Source organism: Hyperolius riggenbachi, chromosome 5, assembly GCF_040937935.1.
Source record: "Hyperolius riggenbachi isolate aHypRig1 chromosome 5, aHypRig1.pri, whole genome shotgun sequence".
Taxonomy (NCBI): Eukaryota; Metazoa; Chordata; class Amphibia; order Anura; family Hyperoliidae; genus Hyperolius; species Hyperolius riggenbachi.
This window is the reverse complement of record NC_090650.1, coordinates 309,148,686-309,169,765: the sequence shown is the minus strand read 5'-3', so window position 1 is coordinate 309,169,765 and position 21,080 is coordinate 309,148,686. Positions and strand designations below refer to the sequence as shown.

Below are 21,080 nucleotides of genomic sequence, written 5' to 3'. Positions count from 1 at the left end.
TTCAGTAACCCAGCACCTATTCAGTAGGAGACATTGGGCAAGTCTCCCTAACACTACGACTGCCTATAGAGCGCGTCCCAGTAGCTGCAGCTCTGGCGCTTTGAGTCCGCCAGGAGAAAAGCGCGATATAAATGTTCTGTGTTTGTTTGTTTGGACGAGCTTTCTTGTCCAGATAGGCACTGCATCTTCCCCTGCATGGTGCGCGCGATCGGGCGCGTGCGTACCCGCCGCCCCCCCGATCAGTGAATGGGAATATGATTCCCATTCACCGATCTAACCTCCCCGCAGAAATACCGACGCTTTCTCTCCAGAGAGCACGGTATTTCTGCCCCCAGGAAACAACTCCTCTGATCTTTAGTTCCTGGATGCGAAATCGTTTGCATCTAGGAATTTTTTCACTGTGGCCATCTTGTGGCCAAATAGTAAACTGCACCCACATACATTTTTAATTAAAGAAAACTATTATTTTACATGTAAAACAAACAGTTTCCCTCCCACACCAAAAATTACCCACATACATTTTTTATTAAAAAAAAAAAAAAAAACAAATAGTTACGCAAGGGTCTGAACTTTTTAAATATGCACGTCAAGAAAGTATGTTATTACAGTGGAGGAAATAATTATTTGACCCCTCACTGATTTTGTAAGTTTGTCCAATGACAAAGAAATGAAAAGTCTCAGAACAGTATCATTTCAATGGTAGGTTTGTTTTAACAATGGCAGATAGCACATCAAAAGGAAAATCGAAAAAATAACCTTAAATAAAAGATAGCAACTGATTTGCATTTCATTGAGTGAAATAAGTTTTTGAACCCCTACCAACTATTAAGAGTTCTGGCTCCCACAGAGTGGTTAGACACTTCTACTCCGTCACCCTCATTAAGGACACCTGTATAAAAGACACCTGTCCACAGAATCAATCAATCAAGCAGACTCCAAACTCTCCAACATGGGAAAGACCAAAGAGCTGTCCAAGGATGTCAGAGACAAAATTGTAGACCTGCACAAGGCTGGAATGGGCTACAAAACCATTAGCAAGAAGCTGGTAGAGAAGGTGACAACTGTTGGTGCGATTGGTCGAAAATGGAAGGAGCACAAAATGACCATCAATCGACCTTGCTCTGGGGCTCCACGCAAGATCTCACCTCGTGGGGTGTCAATGGTTCTGAGAAAGGCGAAAAAGCATCCTAGAACTACACGGGAGGAGTTAGTGAATGACCTCAAATTAGCAGGGACCACAGTCACCAAGAAAACCATTGGAAACACATTACACCGCAATGGATTAAAATCCTGCAGGGCTCGCAAGGTCCCCCTGCTCAAGAAGGCACATGTGCAGGCCCGTCTGAAGTTTGCCAATGAACACCTGCATGATTCTATGAGTGACTAGAAGGTGCTGTGGTCTGATGAGACCAAAATAGAGCTCTTTGGCATTAACTCAACTCGCTGCGTTTGGAGGAAGAAAAATGCTGCCTATGACCCCCAAAACACCGTCCCCACCGTCAAGCATGGGGGTGGAAACATTTTGCTTTGGGCGTGTTTTTCTGCTAAGGGCACAGGACAACTTAATCGCATTAACGGGAAAATGGACGGAGCCATGTATCGTGAAATCCTGAACGACAACCTCCATCCCTCTGCCAGGAAACTGAAAATGGGTCGTGGATGGGTGTTCCAGCATGACAATGAACCAAAACATACAGCAAAGGCAACAAAGGAGTGGCTCAAGAAGAAGAACATTAAGGTCATGGAGTGGCCTAGTCAGTCTCCGGACCTTAATCCAATAGAAAACCTATGGAGGGAGCTCAAGCTCAGAGTTGCACAGAGACAGCCTCGAAACCTTAGGGATTTAGAGATGATCTGCAAAGAGGAGTGGACCAACATTCCTCCTAAAATGTGTGCAAACTTGGTCATCAATTACAAGAAACGTTTGACCTCTGTGCTTGCAAACAAGGGTTTTTCCACTAAGTATTAAGTCTTTTATTGTTAGAGGGTTCAAAAACGTATTTCACTCAATGAAATGCAAATCAGTTGCTATCTTTTATTTAAGGTTATTTTTTCGATTTTCCTTTTGATGTGCTATCTGCCACTGTTAAAATAAACCTACCATTGAAATGATACTGTTCTGAGACTTTTCATTTCTTTCATTGGACAAACTTACAAAATCAGTGAGGGGTCAAATAATTATTTCCTCCACTGTATATTATTTAAAATTATAAGCTTATAAATTGTGATGGACGCAAATTGAAAAAATGCACCTTTATTTCTAAATGAAATATCGGCACCATAAATTGTGATAGGGACATCGTTTAAACGGTGTAATAAACCGGGACAGATGGGCATATAAAATACATGAGTTTTAATTACGGTAGCGTATATTAATTTCAAACTATAATGGCCTAAAACTGAGAAATAATGAATTTTTTTCATTTTTCTTAATCTTCCTGTTAAAATGGATTTAGAAAAAAATAATTCTTAGCAAAATGTATCACCCAAAGAAAGCCTAATTAGTGACGGAAAAAACAAGATCTAGATCAATTCATTGTGATAAGTAGCAATAAAGTTATAGGCGAATGAATGGGAGCTGAACGTTGCTCGGATGCATGAGATTTTCGGACTGCGGTGCTGAACCGGTTAACTTATCAAGCAATCACGCAATGAATTTAACTCCTGTGCCCATGCCAGTGATGTACCTGACAAAGTCCTGTAATGCCAAAAGTGTGGCAATGCCACACAGACGTGCTACTGGAGCCTGGTTCACATTAGGACCATCAGTGCTGCAGGAAGTGGCAGGCACAGTTCACGGGCAATTGCCCTTGTTAGGCGCATTCTTGTTTTCTTCCACTAATTGCAAGTTTTAACTGTAACAGAACCAATAAAGCTTTATTACACGATTGTAGCGCTCCTGTTTTTTTTTGTTTGTTTTTTTTAAATCACACTGGCTTATGAATTTTGTATTAATTTGTCAATCTGTGCTACAGTTATTTCTGTTGAATGGATTTCTTCTCTGCATCATGTTTGCAGAATAAGCTTTTGCTTTCTTAAAATGGAACTGAAAATAAGAGCTTCACTTATTTGGGGCTTCTGCCATTCCCCTGCAGCCGACCTATGCCCGCGCAGCTGCTCACTGATGCTCCGATCCCCTGCCATGGCTCACTTTTCACTTCACGCAGTTGGAGCGCACTGTGCATCCTCGTTCAGGCGCAGAAGACATTTTCTCCTACTGCGCCTGCGCAGGATGCTCCTGGCTACGAGAACCCGTACAAGGATACCCGTTACCAGGGTGCAGTGGATGTCGACTCAGAAATCTGCTTCCACTGCGTTAGGAAAAGTGAGCCGCGGCATGGGAACAAAGGACCGGTCAGGACAGCGTGGGGGCACAGGTTAGCTGCAAGGGGCTGGCAGAAGCCCCACGTAAGTGAAGCTTTTTTTTTTTCTGTTCCACTTTAAGCTTCTGAATCTTTCGTGTGGACCTGATGATATCAAGAGCTAGTTTATATACTAAAACTGTTCTAGTCCAAATGTAGCCAGCGTACCAGAGTTTTGGACTATTTTTGTTGTTTTGAGGTAGAATTTCACTATCCTTCAGCCACACAACCAACTAAAATAGAATCTATGCAGCCTCATATCCCTGGAATGTTGCAGTGGGTGCCTATTGTAGCTGTGTTTTTTTATGTCCTCTCTGAAATCTAGTTCACAGTACTCAGTTGTGTTGCAGAATAATTCTGCATGTCAACTCCCTGCCCAATCAAGTCTATGGGCCTGTTCACAGTACTGCATTGTAACTGATCACGTTGTTCTAACTCTCTGCATTCATGATTTGTATTAAAGAGTACCTAAATTATAAATTACAGTTTCCTTTAAACTTAAGTTTCCAAGATGCATTAAATCGCATATATTCCACATATGGTCTTGAAACCATAGTACGTGTTGCATACTAAGTTTTATGCATGTTCTCAGTATTAATTGTATGCTTGTAAAATATAACTCCTGAAAGATTTTTTCATAGCAAACAAGGTTTTTTTTTGTTTTTTTTTTAAAGACTGACCACATAAGCCAGCCATTAAATTACCTTCTGGCATCTAAAAGATAAATATTTTATTTTTGCTCCAAAACTGTACATAAAATGACTTGACCTATAGATTACATGTATTTGGGAACATTCTTTTTGTTTCTTGAATGAAAAACTGCCCAGCTATTTATATGTGGTTTATGGAAAATGTTCTGTTCCATGTTGGGCGAAGCAGCTACTGTGCTTCTGTATATGTACACAAGGCGCAGAAGCATGGAACAGAACTCTGTGTCAGGGTGGCCGAAGCTTTCAGCCGTTCGCACACATTAAAATATTTTTATGGTCCTCTGCAGGAGCTTGCAATTGCTTCAGTGTTTGTTTAGCTTACATCTAGATTGAGATTGTTGCTGTGTTACTAGCTAGATAATCCACCTGCTAATCTCAAAGCAGTACAGTGAGACTTTCAATAAAGGTTTTTAGATGTGCAGATGGTGTTTATTGTATGGAGAGTGGCGCACATGTACACCAGACAAAAAGATGGCTCTGTTGTCTTTATTACGTATAGAAATAAATGGTGAGAACAAATCTGCCTTGCCTAACATTATTCATATAAAACTATGCCAAGAAAACTGAAATAAGTCATTGGGGTATGAAAATTTGGAAATAAACCGTGTAGGACAATGCTTTGGTGTAATAATGATAATTTAATACCTGAGCTGTTCTATATATTCAGTGTGGTCACATGGCCTAACCATTTACAGTTGAATGGCACAACAGTAGTACAGTATTAGGAGCACCTGACTTCTGGGCCTCAATTCTGGTAGCTATGTGAGGTAAAGATTTTTTTGTAGGTAAAATACCCCATGAGGTAAATTGAGGTAAAAGATGAGGTATTTCAGCGGTAAGCATGCAGTAAATAGTAGTTTTTGTCTTCCATAAGTTAGGATAGTCTTTGGAAGATGTTTTTTTTTTTTTTGTTTTTTTTTTGAGCGGGGAAGGTGTATTTGATTATGTAGCAACCTATGAAAAGTATATTTATAGGCATCCCTTATAGAAAAAAAAATCCAGTAAATATTTGGAGTTTTATTTCTGCTATTCTTTTCTATTACAAAGCCTAAATAGGAACGCCACTACAAACTGCAAAATGCATACAAATTAACTTTCCCTCCAGGTACAGGCAGGTCTTAAACTGATCGGGAAAGTGGCCTCAATTCTGGTAGTTATCAAACAAATTACCTCATGTGAGGTCATTTACCTCATGAGGAAATGACATTAAGCAATTCTGGTAGGTTTTAGTCATGTTTTACCCCATGAGTTAAATTATAAGGTAATTTACCGAAAATGGCTATTCTCATGGAAATTAGGGGGCATGTTAGCACATAATTTACCGATCAGTTTCGGGCCCAGTGCATACCAAAACCGCTAGCAGATCCTCAAAACGCTAGAGATTTTTAGAGCAGATTTCAGAGCGATTCTAGGCATGTTTAGAGAAGTTTTAGTGTTTTTGGGAGCGTTTTTGTGTAGCAGATTACAAATATTGTTACAGTAAAAGCTGTTACTGAACAGCTACTGTAACAAACGCCTGGAAAACTGCTCTGAGCTAGCGGTTTCCAGAGCGGTTTGAGCTTTTCCTATACTTTACATTGAGGCTGAAACGCTTCTGCAAACCGCAAAAGTGCTGCAGGACCCACGTTTACGGTTTGCTAAAAACCTCACACCGCTGGAGTGCACCATTCCATTGAAATACATTAGCCAAGCATTTTCACAGGCGGAAGCGGTTTGGAAAACGCTACAAAACCCGCTCTGTGTGCACCAGGCCTCAGACCTGCCTGTACCTGGAGGTAAAGTCAACTTGTATGCATTTTGCAGTTTTTAGTGGAGTTCCTATTGCTGTTTTAGTGGAGTTCCTATTCAGGCAGTGCAATAGAAAAGAATAGTAGAAATAAAACTCCAAATATTTTGTGGATTTTTTTTTTATTTAACCTCTTGAGGACCGCAGTGTTAAACCCCCCTAAAGACCAGGCAATTTTTCATTAAATTGGCCACTGCAGCTTTAAGGCCAAGCTGCAGGGCCGCACAACACAGCACACGAGTGATTTCCCCCCCCCCCCCTTTTCTCCCCACCAACAGTGGGGTCTGATCGCCCACTCCCCCCATATGTTTGTCTGTGTTTGTTTTTTATACAAAAAGTGTGTTTTTTTTATTTCATTGTAAACCCACCTGACCCCCCCCCCCACCGCCAGCCAGTCCCCGTGATCAGATGTCATAGGCTTCAGCCTATGACAGCCGATCACCTCTGCGTCTCAGGAGGGGACAGCCGTGTCACACGGCTGTCCCCAGTACAGCGCTGCTGCTGATCGCAGCGCTGTACATGTAATTAGACGGCCACTCGGAGACTGAAGCCCACCACGCAGGAGATGCGCGCGCACCCTGCGTGCGATCTCCTGCAAAACAGAGCCCCAGGACGCTGGCGCAACACCCATCGGCGTGACGCGGTGGGCTAGAGGTTAAGGGATGCCTGTAATTATGGAAGACCATTAAACCTCATGTTTTTCCTCATGTTTGGTACTGGAGAAAAATCTTTCAGAATTGCTAAAAAAAGAGGAAAAAGCCTCATGAGGAATTTTACCTACAATAAAATATTTACCTTACATAGCTATCAGAATTAATGGATACACCTTCCTATTCTGGGGCCTACACCTGCAGGCTGCCTTATGGATTAGTGTTCTTGCTGTTTATCTCCTGTTTGTAGAGAGACTGAGAACCAAAGACTTCTGACTAGAATGGTTAATTAGATTATTTTGGGTTGATGCAAATTTGTTAATAAATGAAGTAGCTGATGATTTTTAATGTTACATTTCCAAGCTGCATGATATTAGAATAAAATCTGCATCAATTTGTGATTATTAGCAACTCATTGACAATGCTGACCATTTGTGGCAGTTGGGAACAGTCTTGTAGAAACCAGGATTCTGTCAGCTGGTTACTTAGCACATGTCCAGTACCGTATGCTTTTGTGTATCTGCCAGGCCAGTGGTAGTGAGGATCTTATACATATTACTAGTCCTACTGCAACCAAGAGAATATTTGTAGGACATTTAATCACATTCATTGTGATTTTTTTTTTTTCCCTCATGATTAAATTTAACAATATGACTTGCTTCATTTCTATTTTCTAGGAGGATCTTCTACCAAAGGATATTGAAAATATAATAGATGACTTAAAAGCTGGTAAAGTGCCCAATCCTGGACCAAGGTTAGCATAACCTACGTATAAATTGTGCTTCTGAATAGACAGCATGACCTACATGTAAACTGCATCTAAATAAATACAGTGGAACCTCGGTTTGTGAGCATAATTCGTTCCAAAAACATGCTTGTAATCCAAAGCACTCTTATATCAAAGCAAATTTCCCCATAACAATGGATGGAAACCAGGTGATTCATTCCACAATCCAAAAACAGTTATAGTAAAATAGTATAAAATAAAAATGTAAACAAGACTTTCACTATAACTAACAGACTCATTGCCGTCTGTTAGCTCACCCCAACCTTTTTTTGTGTGTGGCTTTAACTAGGATCTTATTGAGTAACCGTTACTTTTGAGGATGTCATGGAAATGTAACTTTGCACAGTCCCTACACTCAGATTAAGCTCAAAATACAATCCTACAGTGCCAAAGGGAGAACTATCGGCTCAGTTGTGATGACGTGACGCACGAATACTTTTTTATTTTATTTTTTTGCTTATATATCAAGACATTGCTTGTATATCAAGTCAAAATTTCACAAATGTTTTTGCTTGTAATAAAGCGCTCTTTATGTGTACCAGAGACGAGTTAGGTTGAAAGTTTTATGCATACCTGGGGCCTCCTCCAGCCCCATCCACAAGAATCGCTCCCACGCCGCCGTCTTGTCTTCTCCAGCTCCGGTACCGGGTCCTGTAACTTTAGCCAGTCGTGGCCAGTCTGAGTAGGCGCAGTGTGCTCTTTATGGCAGAGAATAGTACTGCGCAGGAAGCCCCAGGTATGGAGGAAGCCCTAGGTATGTATAAAACTTTTAACTGAACTTGTCTCTGGTTTCCGTTAAACAAAGTTACTCTCAATCCAAGGTTTTACTGTACATGAATCTTTTTGCTTTATTTTTCCCTCACAAACGTATTAGGGCCAGTTCAGATGGAAATTTGCTGGTATTTATTACTAGGGACACACTACGTCATAATTAAGTTAAATAGGTTCGTCCACCTCTCGTCATTTACCACCGTTTGCTCAATCACTGCAGTTGTTTGAGTTTCCTGAGAGCCTGCATGCAGCTTCTGAAGTCGGCTACGTTCACGGTTACATTCTATACCCCCTGGGGCTGTAAACGTCACAACAAACCACGTCAAACGCTTTTCTATGCGGTAGTAGAAAAGCATTTGGCTGCAACAAACCAAGCAGCCAGGAGCTGTTCATCAGAACCGACTCTTAACATTTCAGCTAGTCTTTTTATACCTCATCCTGTTATTTCGTAACTGAATTACACACAGAGAACTGGTGAATTTGCAAATGGTGTCTAGGAAATAATACAAAAAATGCCAAACTGCTGTAGGCTTAAAGGGACACTTAAGAGAGGAATACAAAAAATCAGTTTTAATTTCCTGGTCAGCTAGTTTCGTTTTCGCTGACAGCCCTGGCCATGCATATTTTTCTTCGCCTTCCTGTCCGCAATAGTGTCCTGCGCCTGAGCAGGACGCTATTAAAGACGGGAATGTGAAAGATATGCGTGGCCAGGCTTGCGCAGAAAGCCCGGCGACTCCCTGTCGGCAAAAACTAGCTGGCGGCGGGGGACCGGAGGTTCTGTGAGTGATTGTGAGGGCATGGGATGGCTGGAGGGGGCTGGTAGGCCAAGGCACATAAAACTGATTTTTTTTTTTTTTTTAATTCCTGGCTCAAGTGTCCCTTTAACCAGTTCCCTACCCTGGGGTTTCCCCCCTAAAAAACCCAAGCAATTTTCTACATTTCACAGGTCTCCCATTCATTAGCCAATAACTTTAGCAGTACTTATCACAAATAAATGATCTATACCTTGGTTTTTTTTGCCACCAATTAGGCTTTCTCTGGGTGGTACTTTTTGCTAAGTATTATTTTACTTTGAATGCATTTTAAAGGGAATAAGGAGAAAAAAAATGAAGTCATTTCTCAGTTTTCAGGCATTACCGTTTAAAAATAAAAAGTATTACTGTAGATCAAGCCCACATATTTTATTAGTCCATATGTCCTGTTTATTTCAACATTTTAATTATCTTCCTAGTACAATGTATGGCGACAATATAATATTTGTAAATAAAGGTGTAATTTTTCAATTTTTTTGCTTTGCACTTTACTAGCAATTACAAGCCGTATTTGCCAAAATAACACTAATATACCCTCACGGCATACATATCTAAACTGCTAAGTCCATTTATTAGCTCCCACCCCCGTAGTTAGCAAGATGTGCCCCTTTATTACCCTCCACCCCCCATAGATAGCCAGGTGTGCACCTTTATTCCCCCCACCCCCATAAATAGCCCGGTGTGCCCCTTTATCCCCCCCCCCCCCATTATAGATTGCCAGATGTGTCCCTTATTAGCCCCTCCACCATAAAAATCCCAGATGTGACCCTTTATTAGCCAGATTCGCCCCTTTGTCCCCCTACCCCCATTGATAGCCAGGTTTGCCCCTTTGTTCTCCTCCAATAGGTAATCAGATGTACCCTCTCTTCCACCTCCCCCCCCCCCATGGATAGCCAGGTGTCCCCCTTTATCCCCCCAGTATAGCCAGATGTGCCCCTTATCAGCCCCTCCCCCAGTATAAAAGATATATATGTGCCCCCTTGACCCCCCCATAGATAGCCAGGTGTGCCGCTGTATTCCCCCCCCCCTCCCCATAGATAATTAGATGTGTCCCTTTGTCATTGCCCCCCCCCATTTATATAGCCAGGTGAGCCCCTTTGCCCCCATAGATAGCCAGGTGTGCCGCTGTATTCTCCCCCCCTCCCCATAGATAATTAGATGTGTCCCTTTGTCATTGTCCCCCCCATATATATATAGCCAGGTGAGCCCCTTTGCCCCCATAGATAGCAGAGTGTGCCCCTTTGCCCCCCTCCCCATAGATGGCCAGGTGTGTAATTATCCTGCCCCCTCTCCCCCTTAGATAGTCCCCAGATAGCCATTATGCCCCCCTCACCTCCATGCTGCGATCGGGCAAGCAGCATGGAGGATTAGCATGTAAACAGCTCACCTTGCCTCATTCCAGCGCGATCAGCCTCCCCTCCGTGCATTACCGCTGCCTGCGTCATAATGACGAATGGACCGGGTCCCGGCTTGAAGACGTCATCAAGCCGGGACCCGATCCATTCGGCATAATGACACAGGCAGTGGTAATGCACGGAGGGGAGGCTGATCGCACTGGAACAAGGTGAGGTATGTTTACATGCTAATCCTCCATGCTGCCCGATCGCAGCATGGGAGAAGGGGGGGGTAGAATGCTAAATTACAGGGGATCGGGCAGGGGGTTGGAGGATCGGACCCCCGGGAGGGCATCCTTAATTAGTGTAGTTAGAGGGAGGGGGGTTAATGAGCTCAGACGCGTGCTAGCATGCGTACTGTGCTCCTTAAAGGGAACTGACTTATAATCACGTCATGTGGCTTTCAAGAGCCACTTACAATGACGTGATTATACTGCATGTAGGATGCGAAGTGGTTAAACAAGTTCTTCTGCATTTTCCCTATTTTCATGCATCATTATCAGGATCTAAATCCGAAAAAAAATCCCCTCAAGACGTAAAACAGAAGCTTCTGCTTTGCAGCTAATTATTTTTGCAGAAAGATGGTCATTTGTTCTCCAAAACAAATAGTTTCCATGGTTGTTAATATATGCAATCTAAATTTAATACAAATCTTTAAAAGTCAAAGCGGTCTGCTAATTCACATGGAAATGTAATGTCATTGATATTGGCTTTCAAAAAGTCTGTATTTTTAAGAAAAAGCTATAGCTATAAATTGCCCTCTAGTGATTACTGTCATCACTAGAGCAGATGGTGTTTCTACATATTGTTGCAGGCAGGCCACCTCCCTGCAGAATAAACAAATTATTACCCTACCGCAATTGCTCCCACCCCTCCACAGATTACAGATTCAAGGCAGTGTGTACTGAAAAATGAAGCATATAACTACTTTTCCTGCATTCCAAGTTGCAGGCTCTTCTCTTCTGCCTCCCACTTATCAATCACTGTCTCTCTAGTCACAGCATATTTAAGCCTTGCTCTAGATTTCTATATTCATTGTGGGATGGGGGGCATTGCTCCACTGCACTATACAGTATAAGTCAATTTTTGGCCCACAAATCTGTGTTTATATTCAAGTTTAAAGAGTCTGAAGCGAGAATAAATCTCGCTTCAGACCTCATAGATAGCAGGGGCATGTGTGCCCCTGCTAAAACGCCGCTATCCCGCGGCTTAACGGGGGTCCCTTCACCCCCAAATCCCCTCCGTACAGCCGGGGAGCGCTTCCGCATTGGGGCAGGGCTAACCGCCGCAACCCTGCCTCATACGCGTCTATCAGACGCGTACCTCCGCCTCTCCCCCACCCCTCTCAGTCTTCCTTCACTGAGAGGGGAGGGGGAGAGGCGGTGATGCGCGTCTGATAGACTTGCTGAGAGGCAGGGCTGCAACCTTTAGCCCTGCCTCCAGGAAGAGAAAATTTTACGACCAAGTTTTCCGGGGGTGGGTTTGGGGGTGAAGGGAACCCCGTTTAGCCGCGGGATAGCGGCGTTTTAGCAGGGACACACATGCCCCTAATAACTATGACCTCTGAAGCGAGATTTATTCTCGCTTCAGAGTCTCTTTAAAGACAAACTTCAGGTGTGTATCTTCAAAAACCACAGTGTTACACTTTTTACAAAAGATTTTTTCACTGACTCCATATGCGGCTGGGTCAGCCAAAAAGACTGGTTTTGTAGCTGCAATAAGAATCAAGTTCCAGGTTTGCAGTTTTGAAACAATTTCATGTTTTTTTTTCTTTAACATGCAAAATGTTAACTTGGAATTTTCCTATTCTGTTAATATACTGTGATTCTGTTATAAATGTTATATACTTTGCTGCACTAGTGAAGAAACTATATTTTGTTTTCTCATAGGAATGGTCGCTTTTCATGTGAACCTGCTGGAGGACTGACTTCTTTGACTGGACCTCCACCTGAACCAGGCTTTGGTGTACGGGCAGATCTCTGAAATCGCTGTGTAATATTAATTGATACACTCTTGTAAACATTAATAAAACACTGTCTTGTTCCAATATTCCAGTGTTGTATAATATGTGCCACAGTACATAAAATACTTTAGTCCAATTCATAATGTAATGGCAAAGTATAAAAGCTAGCACTATGTTCAGGTCAGTAATGACCAGATTTGTGTTGTAATGTTCAATGTGTTATGCTGTCCCACTGAAATATTCTACGTACAAGCCAAAAATTGTGATCAATAGCAGGGTGTTGGAGTCGAGGCAATTTTGGGCACCCGGAGTCGTTGATTTCATAAACTGAGGAGTCTGAGTCGGATGATTGTTGTACAAAATCCACAGCCCATTAGACTAAGGAGTTGGAGCCATTTTGGGTACCTGGAGTCTGAGTCGTGGTTTCATAAACTGAGGAGTCGGAAGATTTTTGTACTGACTCCATAGCCCTGATCAATAGTATACCTCCTCCCCAGAAAGCTTCTACAACTATATATAAAAAGAATCCCAGAATCTCCATGGATGGATAATTGGACTTTCATATGGACTGCTCTATGCCACTGAGAAAGTGGCAGGCATTTTTTACTAGACACATATTTGTGCATTTGTTTGCTATTTTCAATCCACTAGGAAGGATTAATCTGGGACTTTAAGATTTATGTAACAAGTTACATTTTATGTTTAAAATTGTCCTATCAACTTTATTTTCAAACATAGTTGCACAACACTGTAATCTGACTGAGAATCAAGCTGCTACCATAGCACGGTATCACTGGATGCAGTGCAACATTATGCATTTGTGTGTCCCCTGCCATTTCTCCTCCCCCTCCCTCCATCCCTACCCTGATGAGGAACATTTTGCTATTGCTCCTGCTCAGTCTTTCCATCTATGAACTACAAAATAAACTAGGAGGAGGTAATACACTTGATATTTAGGGAGTCAGGCCTTCTTTACAATGGTCAGTTGCATTGCAGAATAATTCTGCATGTATACTCACTGCTCATAATTATATAGGCCTGTTCACAGTACTGCTTTGTAAATGATTACATTATTCTAACGTGCTGCATGCAGGCTTTGTATTAAAGTCTATGGCCAGTCTCTATTGCAGTTCACACTGATAACACATGCGTTATGCAATTGACCACTGTGAACCTAGCCTCAACAGATTACTTTCAAAAGTGGATTCTATCTGAATGATCAAACCTGCCAGAGAAAAAAAAACTGCTCCCAGTGCCTGAACCGATGTGTATATGATGCATTTTTTTTATAAAAATAGATGCAAAATACTGTTTTGCAGTGGAAAGAAGATGGCTACTATAGTTGGTGGATGAGATTCTAATAATTTTCTTGCATGCAAATTCATTGTGAACTGCATGAAGTTTAGAATTAGACCAATGAAATCTCCCTACTGATTTAAACTGGCCCAATTGTAAGCAGTATACAATCTCTGCATGAAATCTGATGGAATAATTAGTATCTCACCAACCCTCTTATGATTACTTGAGTGCTGTCCTTGCCTCTTAGGATTCACCCCAAATAGAGAGGAAGGAGCTCTGTGCCATCAACATGTACCCAGCAATACCCTGTAAGCATTTTCACTAGATGTTTCCAGTGTTACTTCTCTAATCCCATTTCAGCTCTTCTTTTCTGGCTATACCAGAACTATACAAATCACAGGAAGTGTAATAGTTTATAAGCAAAAAAATAAAAAGGCAATACACTGCTTTGAGGCCTCACACCCAAAACCTGGTAAGAGATGGAGCAGAGGAGTATGTTTACAGATACCACTTGGAATTATCAACTACTGGGTAAAGATCTGCAGTCCACCAATCCCCCCTCAAACTCATTGGCATCAATTCACTAAGAGCATGTTGGAGATAAGGCAAGAGAAAACTTACCTCCACACAGTGAGAGTTTCTTATCTCTTCATTCCTTAAAGGGATACTGTAGGGGGGGGGGGGGGGGTCGGGGGAAAATGAACTTACCCGAGGCTTCTAATGGTCCCCCGCAGGCATCCTGTGCCCGCGTAGCCGCTCACCGATGCTCCGGCCCCGCCTTCGGTTCACTTCTGTAATTTCTGACTTTAAAGTCAGAAAACCCCTGCGCCTGCGTGGCCGTGTCCTCGTTCCCGCTGATGTCACCAGGAGTGTATAGCACAAGCCCAGTATGGTCTGTGTCTGCGCAGTACGCTCCTGGTGACATCAGGGGAAGCGAGGACACGGCGACGCAGGCGCAGGGGTTTTCTGACTTTAAAGTCAGAAATTACAGATGTGAACCGGAGGCGGGGCCGGAGCATCGGTGAGCGGCTACGCGGGCACAGGATGCCTGCGGGGGACCATTAGAAGCCCCGGGTAAGTTCAACTCCTTTTCCCCCGACCCCCCTACAGTATCCCTTTAAGTTACCTCCTCTGTAGTTACTTTCACATGCAATTAATGTACAGCCTGTCTAGAATTCTGGAGTTATTTTAAGGATTGAAGAGTTACCTTAAAGGCAGAAGAGTTAACTTTAGGTTTGCCTGAGGTAAAATGTTTCCTGAATACTACATGCCTCGTCACCATGGTGATAACTATAGAAACGTTATTAACCACCCTGGCGTTCTGATTAAATCGCCAGGGTGGCTGCGGGAGGGTTTTTTTTAAATAAAAAAAAAACTATTTCATGCAGCCAACTGAAAGTTGGCTGCATGAAAGCCCACTAGAGGGCGCTCCGGAGGCGATCTTCCGATCGCCTCCGGCGCCCAGAATAAACAAGGAAGGCCGCAATGAGCGGCCTTCCTTGTTTTGCTTATATCGTCGCCATAGCGACGAGCGGAGTGACGTCATTGACGTCAGCCGACGTCCTGACGTCAGCCGCCTCCGATCCAGCCCTTAGCGCTGGCCGGAACTTTTTGTTCCGGCTACGCTGGGCTCAGGCGGCTGGGGGGACCCTCTTTCGCCGCTGCTCGCGGCGAATTGCCGCAGAGCGGCGGCGATCAGGCAGCACACGCGGCTGGCAAAGTGCCGGCTGCGTGTGCTGCTTTTTATTTCATTCAAATCGGCCCAGCAGGGCCTGAGCGGCAGCCGCTGGCGGTGTTGGACGAGCTGAGCTCGTCCAGACCGCTCAGCTGGTTAAAGACAGGAAATGAGCTTAGTGAATTGAGGCCATTGTTTGGCAAATTGGACTAGCAGAAACAAGATGAACTCTTTTTAGGCCTAACTACTGGATCTTTCCCACACATGGCTTAAAAACAAACCTAGCGATCCACCCCACACAATACACCAAACACTAGCATCCTCTTGAAAGAAAACTTATTTCCTGGAATGGGGGAGGTATAAAGGTTCCTTTACTGAATTTCTATAATTGTATTACTTTAATTAGAGGTACTTGTCATCAGATTACATATGCACAGCCAGAAGTGACTGCCTGCAGCATTAAGTACATATGACATAATTCCCTGCTTTGGTTTCTTATTCAGATGTCTACTAATACAGGGTTCACATGCAACCTTTCAAGGACCATCTAAGTTACACCCTTACATCATTCAAAAGATGCTTTAAAAACAGAGGGCATTCTACTAACCAAAGGCTGCTGTATTTTCTTGCAACAAAAATGGGAGAATTAAAAGGGTTTACCATAACTCTGTTACATTGTCATTCTGTTCCTCCTGCCCATACTGCATTGCTTGCAAACAACAAAAATACAAAAGGAGTGAAATATGTTTCACCAACATGGTTGCTTTTGACAGGGCCAGAGGTAATAAATAAAGCCATTGTGTTCCTTATACCCCACTATGTATATTCATGTTCAGCAATAGGGATTGTATTTCTACTCTTCCCACTCTTTTCAGATTGTGATAAATGGCGGTTTTAAAAGGCCCTATCCCCACTTCTGTGCACATTATTCCTCTTATCCTTTTATAAAGAGCAGGAGAATATCCAGCCTGCTGGCTGGGAAGAAAAGCCATGATTGGTGGCTGGGGGTTAAGTACAGGTCAGCCCCCTAAGCAGGACAAGCCTTATGCCTGGTCTCTGCCATCTAAAAAGTTGCAAAAAAGTGTAATTTGGAACTAAGTGAGACAACATTACAAATAGGATGATGTGATATTTCCTTGTTGAACATCTAATTTTATATTTTGTATCCTTAAAGTTTTTTACATTTCAGTACAGGCTCTGGGTGGGAGCACACTTATTTAAATCCCGGTTTGCTTCATAGCGGAAACTATAATGAATATCTATGAGTTACACAGTGATTGCATAGGTCCTTGATTTGTAATGCACATTTAAAACTCCCACAGCCATTTGCTTTTTTTTCAGCATACTTCATGTGAATCATACACAATGTAAAATATGCTTCACTATATGGTTGTACCGCACAGCTAACATGCGTTTTTACTTTGTTGTGATGGTATCGCAGCTCAATGTTGCACAGTGTTGAAGGACCCTCAGTTATATGACCCAGAGATCTGTGCATTGCAGAGCGATAACGTAACAAAATAAAGGCACCTGGAAGATTAAAATACACTAAAAACAGCTTACAAATTGAAGGTAGTGGTGAACTCACCTCCCCAATGAAAACTTGATGTATCAATTTCAGGCAAAAATGTAATTTTATACTCCACAAAAATGTGACGCGTTTCGCATAATATTTCATCTGCTTCCTTAGGCAATTAACAAAAACAATTTTCCACGAGCTCTTAATGTCTGTTAAATCATGTGTGTATGATGATCTGCAGATCTCATAGACTATCATTGCAATTTGCAGGGATGGATTTTTGGCAGGAACAGATCTTTTGCAGATACTGATCTTTTGTGTCTGTACAGCATCTGTGTGTGCAGCATCTTGCAAAGATTTTTTTCTGATGTGGAGTTCAGCTCCATAGAAAAGACTGTGTAGAGTATGGCTCTCATACTACATGAAGGGTGGTAAGATTGGTCTGTGATCTTTCATTTTCAAAAGACTATGGTCTGATGTGTGTATGTGGCCTTAGGATGAGAAGGTGAGCTGATGACAGCCAGGTGTTCCACAAAATTAGCCGGGTGGAGCACCCGGCTAAAAGAGCCCAGGCAGAACACTGCTCCTGAAACCATGTTGGAGATGCTGTACGTGCAATATAAACAACTATGATGCTATCAGCTCAAATGGATTCTCATGAGCCACAACTCTACATGTGATTGCCAGTTCAGAAAAGCTGCAAAAGTCAAACTGAGTTCAGAAAGATCCCTGTCCCCTGAAGGAGTATTTATTAAACCTGGAGCCAAACACTGATGTTCATTTGAAAAAAAAAAAAAACTACTGAACCAGTTGCACCATTAAGTGATACAAAAACTGGGTCACTACCAGGTTTCTTACGTGTAATCTGTAATTGTGTTGAATTCAGTAAGATTATGGATTTATACTTGCATCAACGGAAAGTAAAAAACAATACCTGTACTGGACAAATGCAGGCTTTGAAGGTACCATTTTCAAATACTGTTTATTTGTGGTTAATTTTAAGACAGCTGTACATTAATGACATATACAATATACTATAAATAATAGTTGTATATGGCAATGAAATCTCTGTCATCTTACGGGTACAAGGTTTTTATGCAAGTTTCACTTTACAGCCTCGTGTATAAAAAGTGTTTAAAAGGAAGATGTTCTTGTTGTGAATTAGCAACCAGTCTCTTCCATGCTGCAGTGAAATGAGATGGAATATCCAGTTTCCGTGGTAACAAGAACTTTTCTTTGCCTAATATATCATTGCACTATACAAAGCCAACATATCCTGAAGAGTTTTATTGTCTGGAAAAAATCAAAAATGTAAAAGCACAACTAGTATACATACATTTTTTTTATATTGCTGCTAAGACTGCTGTATATGCCGGTCTGAAGTCAGCCAAGCAATTCACATACAAATTGAGATTTTGCATGCATTCGAGACTCAAGGTCCCACAGGTGGCAACGGGGGACTGGAGGTTATAATGGGAAGCCTCTACAGGATACAGAGGCTTCCCTCTTCTGAAAGTGTACCTGAAACAAATCAAGTTTCAGGATTTATACTTACCGGGAGCTTCCTTCAGTCCCCATGAGGCTGTTCATTCCCTCAGCGTCTCCCTGGGCTGCTCCAGTCCCCTGCTAGATAGCCCGGTACACTGGCAGAGTAGCACTTTGTTATGCATGTGCAGCCTGGCTGTGCGCCCCCTTCAGACTGTCTGCTCCCTCACCAACCTCCTGCGCTGCCTGTATCCTCCGCTATTTGGTGTGTACTGCGCATGCACGGCCGGGAAACATGATGGGGCAAATGCGCAGCCGGACTGCGCATACTCCAATTGGCCCCAACTGAAGGAATTACCGGGCCGAATAGTGGAGGATCCAGGAGAATTGCATGGGAGCGATCAGCCTGAAGGGGGCTGGAGGAAGCCCCAGGCATGTATAATTTTTTTGTATCCCCATTTCAGGTACACTTCAAAGGACAACTATCAATAAGCTTGTGTTATAAAAGTACAATGTACAAATTCCGTCTAAGTATTATATAATGGCTGTGTAAGCATGTTCCTACTTTTCATGTTAAAAATCGGAGCCAAAAGCTGTACTGTGGTTTGTGTCAATTTTAGCTGCATCCATTAGCAGAGGCGAGTCTTTTTTATTTGAAATGTAACATCACAGCCACTGCTGGTCTCTGTATCGCTCAGAAGATAACAAAATAATTTTCTTTGACCGAAAAAAAAAAGTGAAAATCCTGCCTTGGTATCAGGTTTCACAAATAGTACAGAATGTTTATTTTACTCCATGCAGCAGATAAGACATACATTTCTTTCTGCTTAGGCTACACACCAGTTTTCAGACACTACAGCCATCACTGAAAGCCCCACGTTATCTGGACAGCTCATTCAGTGAGAGGAAGGGCTCAAACCCTCTCGCAGCCTTTCTAAGGGCTCTTTCACATTAGGGCAGATTTTGTGCGTTAACGCAAACGGCTAACGTTTGCGTTAACCAAGGTGAGATGAAAGTCCACACTTTCATTTTACCTTTCACACCCGACGCTGCGTTTCTATGCGTTGCGGTTCCGACGCACCCGGGCGCAGTTTTTCATCCAACGCACCCGCGAGCCGACGACACGCTGCAGGCAGACAACGCGTGCAGGAGAACGGCTCCTGCACGCGTTGTCTAATGCGAAAGAGCCCTTAGCGCTAGTGATTTGAAAAGCTTTTGCTAATGCAATGCTATGGGTGATTTTTATAAAATCACATCACTCAAGTGGAATCACCCTTATAGCATTACATAAGTAAGAGCTTTTCAAATCACAAGAGCTTAGAAATGGCTTAGTAATGTACTGCTAGTGGGTTCCAGGTCAAATGCAGTTAGTGAGATGTGCTGTCACATGCAAAAGCTAGAAAGTACACACAGAGGTAACAGATGTAGCAAGAGGGATTCCCCCCTCCCCTCATGATTAGGGGGGATACACAGCAGTATGTAGGAACACCTAGACAAACTATTCCCATCCCGTTTTAAAAATCATGTTTACTGATATTTGTCCTTTTAAGGAGTAAATACCTTGAAATGCAAGCAAATTGAGGAAACAAACAATCAGTATCGCAATCAGTCAGGAATGATTGGGCCCACCAGCCTCACTGTTTTCATCCAATATGATTGGAATAATCTGATTGTAAATATGATAATTCACTAAAAATTGTACCTTTAAAGGAAACCCGAGATGGGGATTAGCAATGAAATATACATACCTGGGGCTTCCTCCAGCCCCCCTGGCCTGATCGCTCGCTCCCATGATGTCCTCTTCTCTCTTGCCATTTGCCCGCTATTGGCCCAGCAAAGTCCTCCAGTCCAGGGCCAACAGCAGGCAGGCGCAGAACACTCCTGGTGACGCGAGCGAGACGGTAGCGCGCCTGGCTGGACTGGAGGATTTTCTGGGGCCAGTTGCGGGCGAACGGAGAGAGAGAAGAGGACACTGTTGCAGAGATCAGGCCAGAGGGAGCTGGAGGAAGCCCCAGGTATGTATAATTTATTGCAGGGGCACAATAATGGGCACTTTTAGCTTTCTACCAATCCAAGCACTATTAATTTGCCTTAAATCCACCATTACATCCAATCCTTTCCAGATCGATTGAGTATTGGGAACCTTAAGGCAGGGGTCACACTTACCGGCTTTCGTACGCGTTTTCTGCACAGAAAAACTGACTTCAACTGAGAACTCATGTTAATCAATGAGCTAGGTCACACTTTAATGCAGATTTCGCATGCAGAAAAAAAACTGACATCTTACGCAATTTGTCAGTTTTCTCTATAAATTACATTAGCTGTTGTAAGGTAGGGGTCACATTTGTCTTTCAGTTTTCTGAAAAGTGTAGAAACTGAAAGACAAGTGTGACCCCTGCCTAACTGTGAAGGAAAAAAAAAAAAAGTTTCACTCACCTGGGGCTTCCCCAAGCCCCTTGCAGCTGTCCTGTGCCCTTGCAGCTCCTCAAGAGTCATCCGGTCCCCCGCGGCTTAGTTTCATTTTCGGCCGACTGGCAACGTGTCCTTTTCTTCGCCTTCCCTGCCGTCAAGCACGTCATGTGCAGGTGCAAGCGTACTGCGCATGACGCACTTGACACACCATACAGCTGCAGGGGGCTTGGGGAAGCCCCAGGTGAGTGAACTTTTTTTTCCTTCACAGTTAAAAGTTCACTTTAAAGGGAAGGTTCAGGGAGGGTGGGTAAAAAATAAAAATCAATTTCCACTTACCTGGGGCTTCCTCCAGCCCGTGGCAGACAGGAGGTGCCCTCGCCGGCGCTCCGCAGGCTCCCGGTGGTCGACCCGACCGGCTGCCAGTAGTTCTGCGCCTGCGCAGCACAGCCCGGCGG

General features: G+C 43.1%; 1 protein-coding gene across 2 annotated transcripts in view; it reads left to right on the top strand.

Annotated features, from left to right (window-relative positions):
* Positions 1-12,321, top strand: part of LOC137518829 (NADH dehydrogenase [ubiquinone] flavoprotein 2, mitochondrial-like) — a 70,512-nt gene extending 58,191 nt beyond the window's left edge. For both annotated transcript variants that reach the window (XM_068237189.1, XM_068237190.1), the window contains exons 7-8: positions 7,186-7,262; positions 12,162-12,321. In XM_068237189.1, the coding sequence (XP_068093290.1) occupies positions 7,186-7,262; positions 12,162-12,255 (171 nt within the window). In that variant the 3' untranslated portion in view covers positions 12,256-12,321. The remainder of the gene's footprint in view (positions 1-7,185; positions 7,263-12,161) is intronic.
* The last annotated feature ends 8,759 nt before the right edge of the window (positions 12,322-21,080 follow it).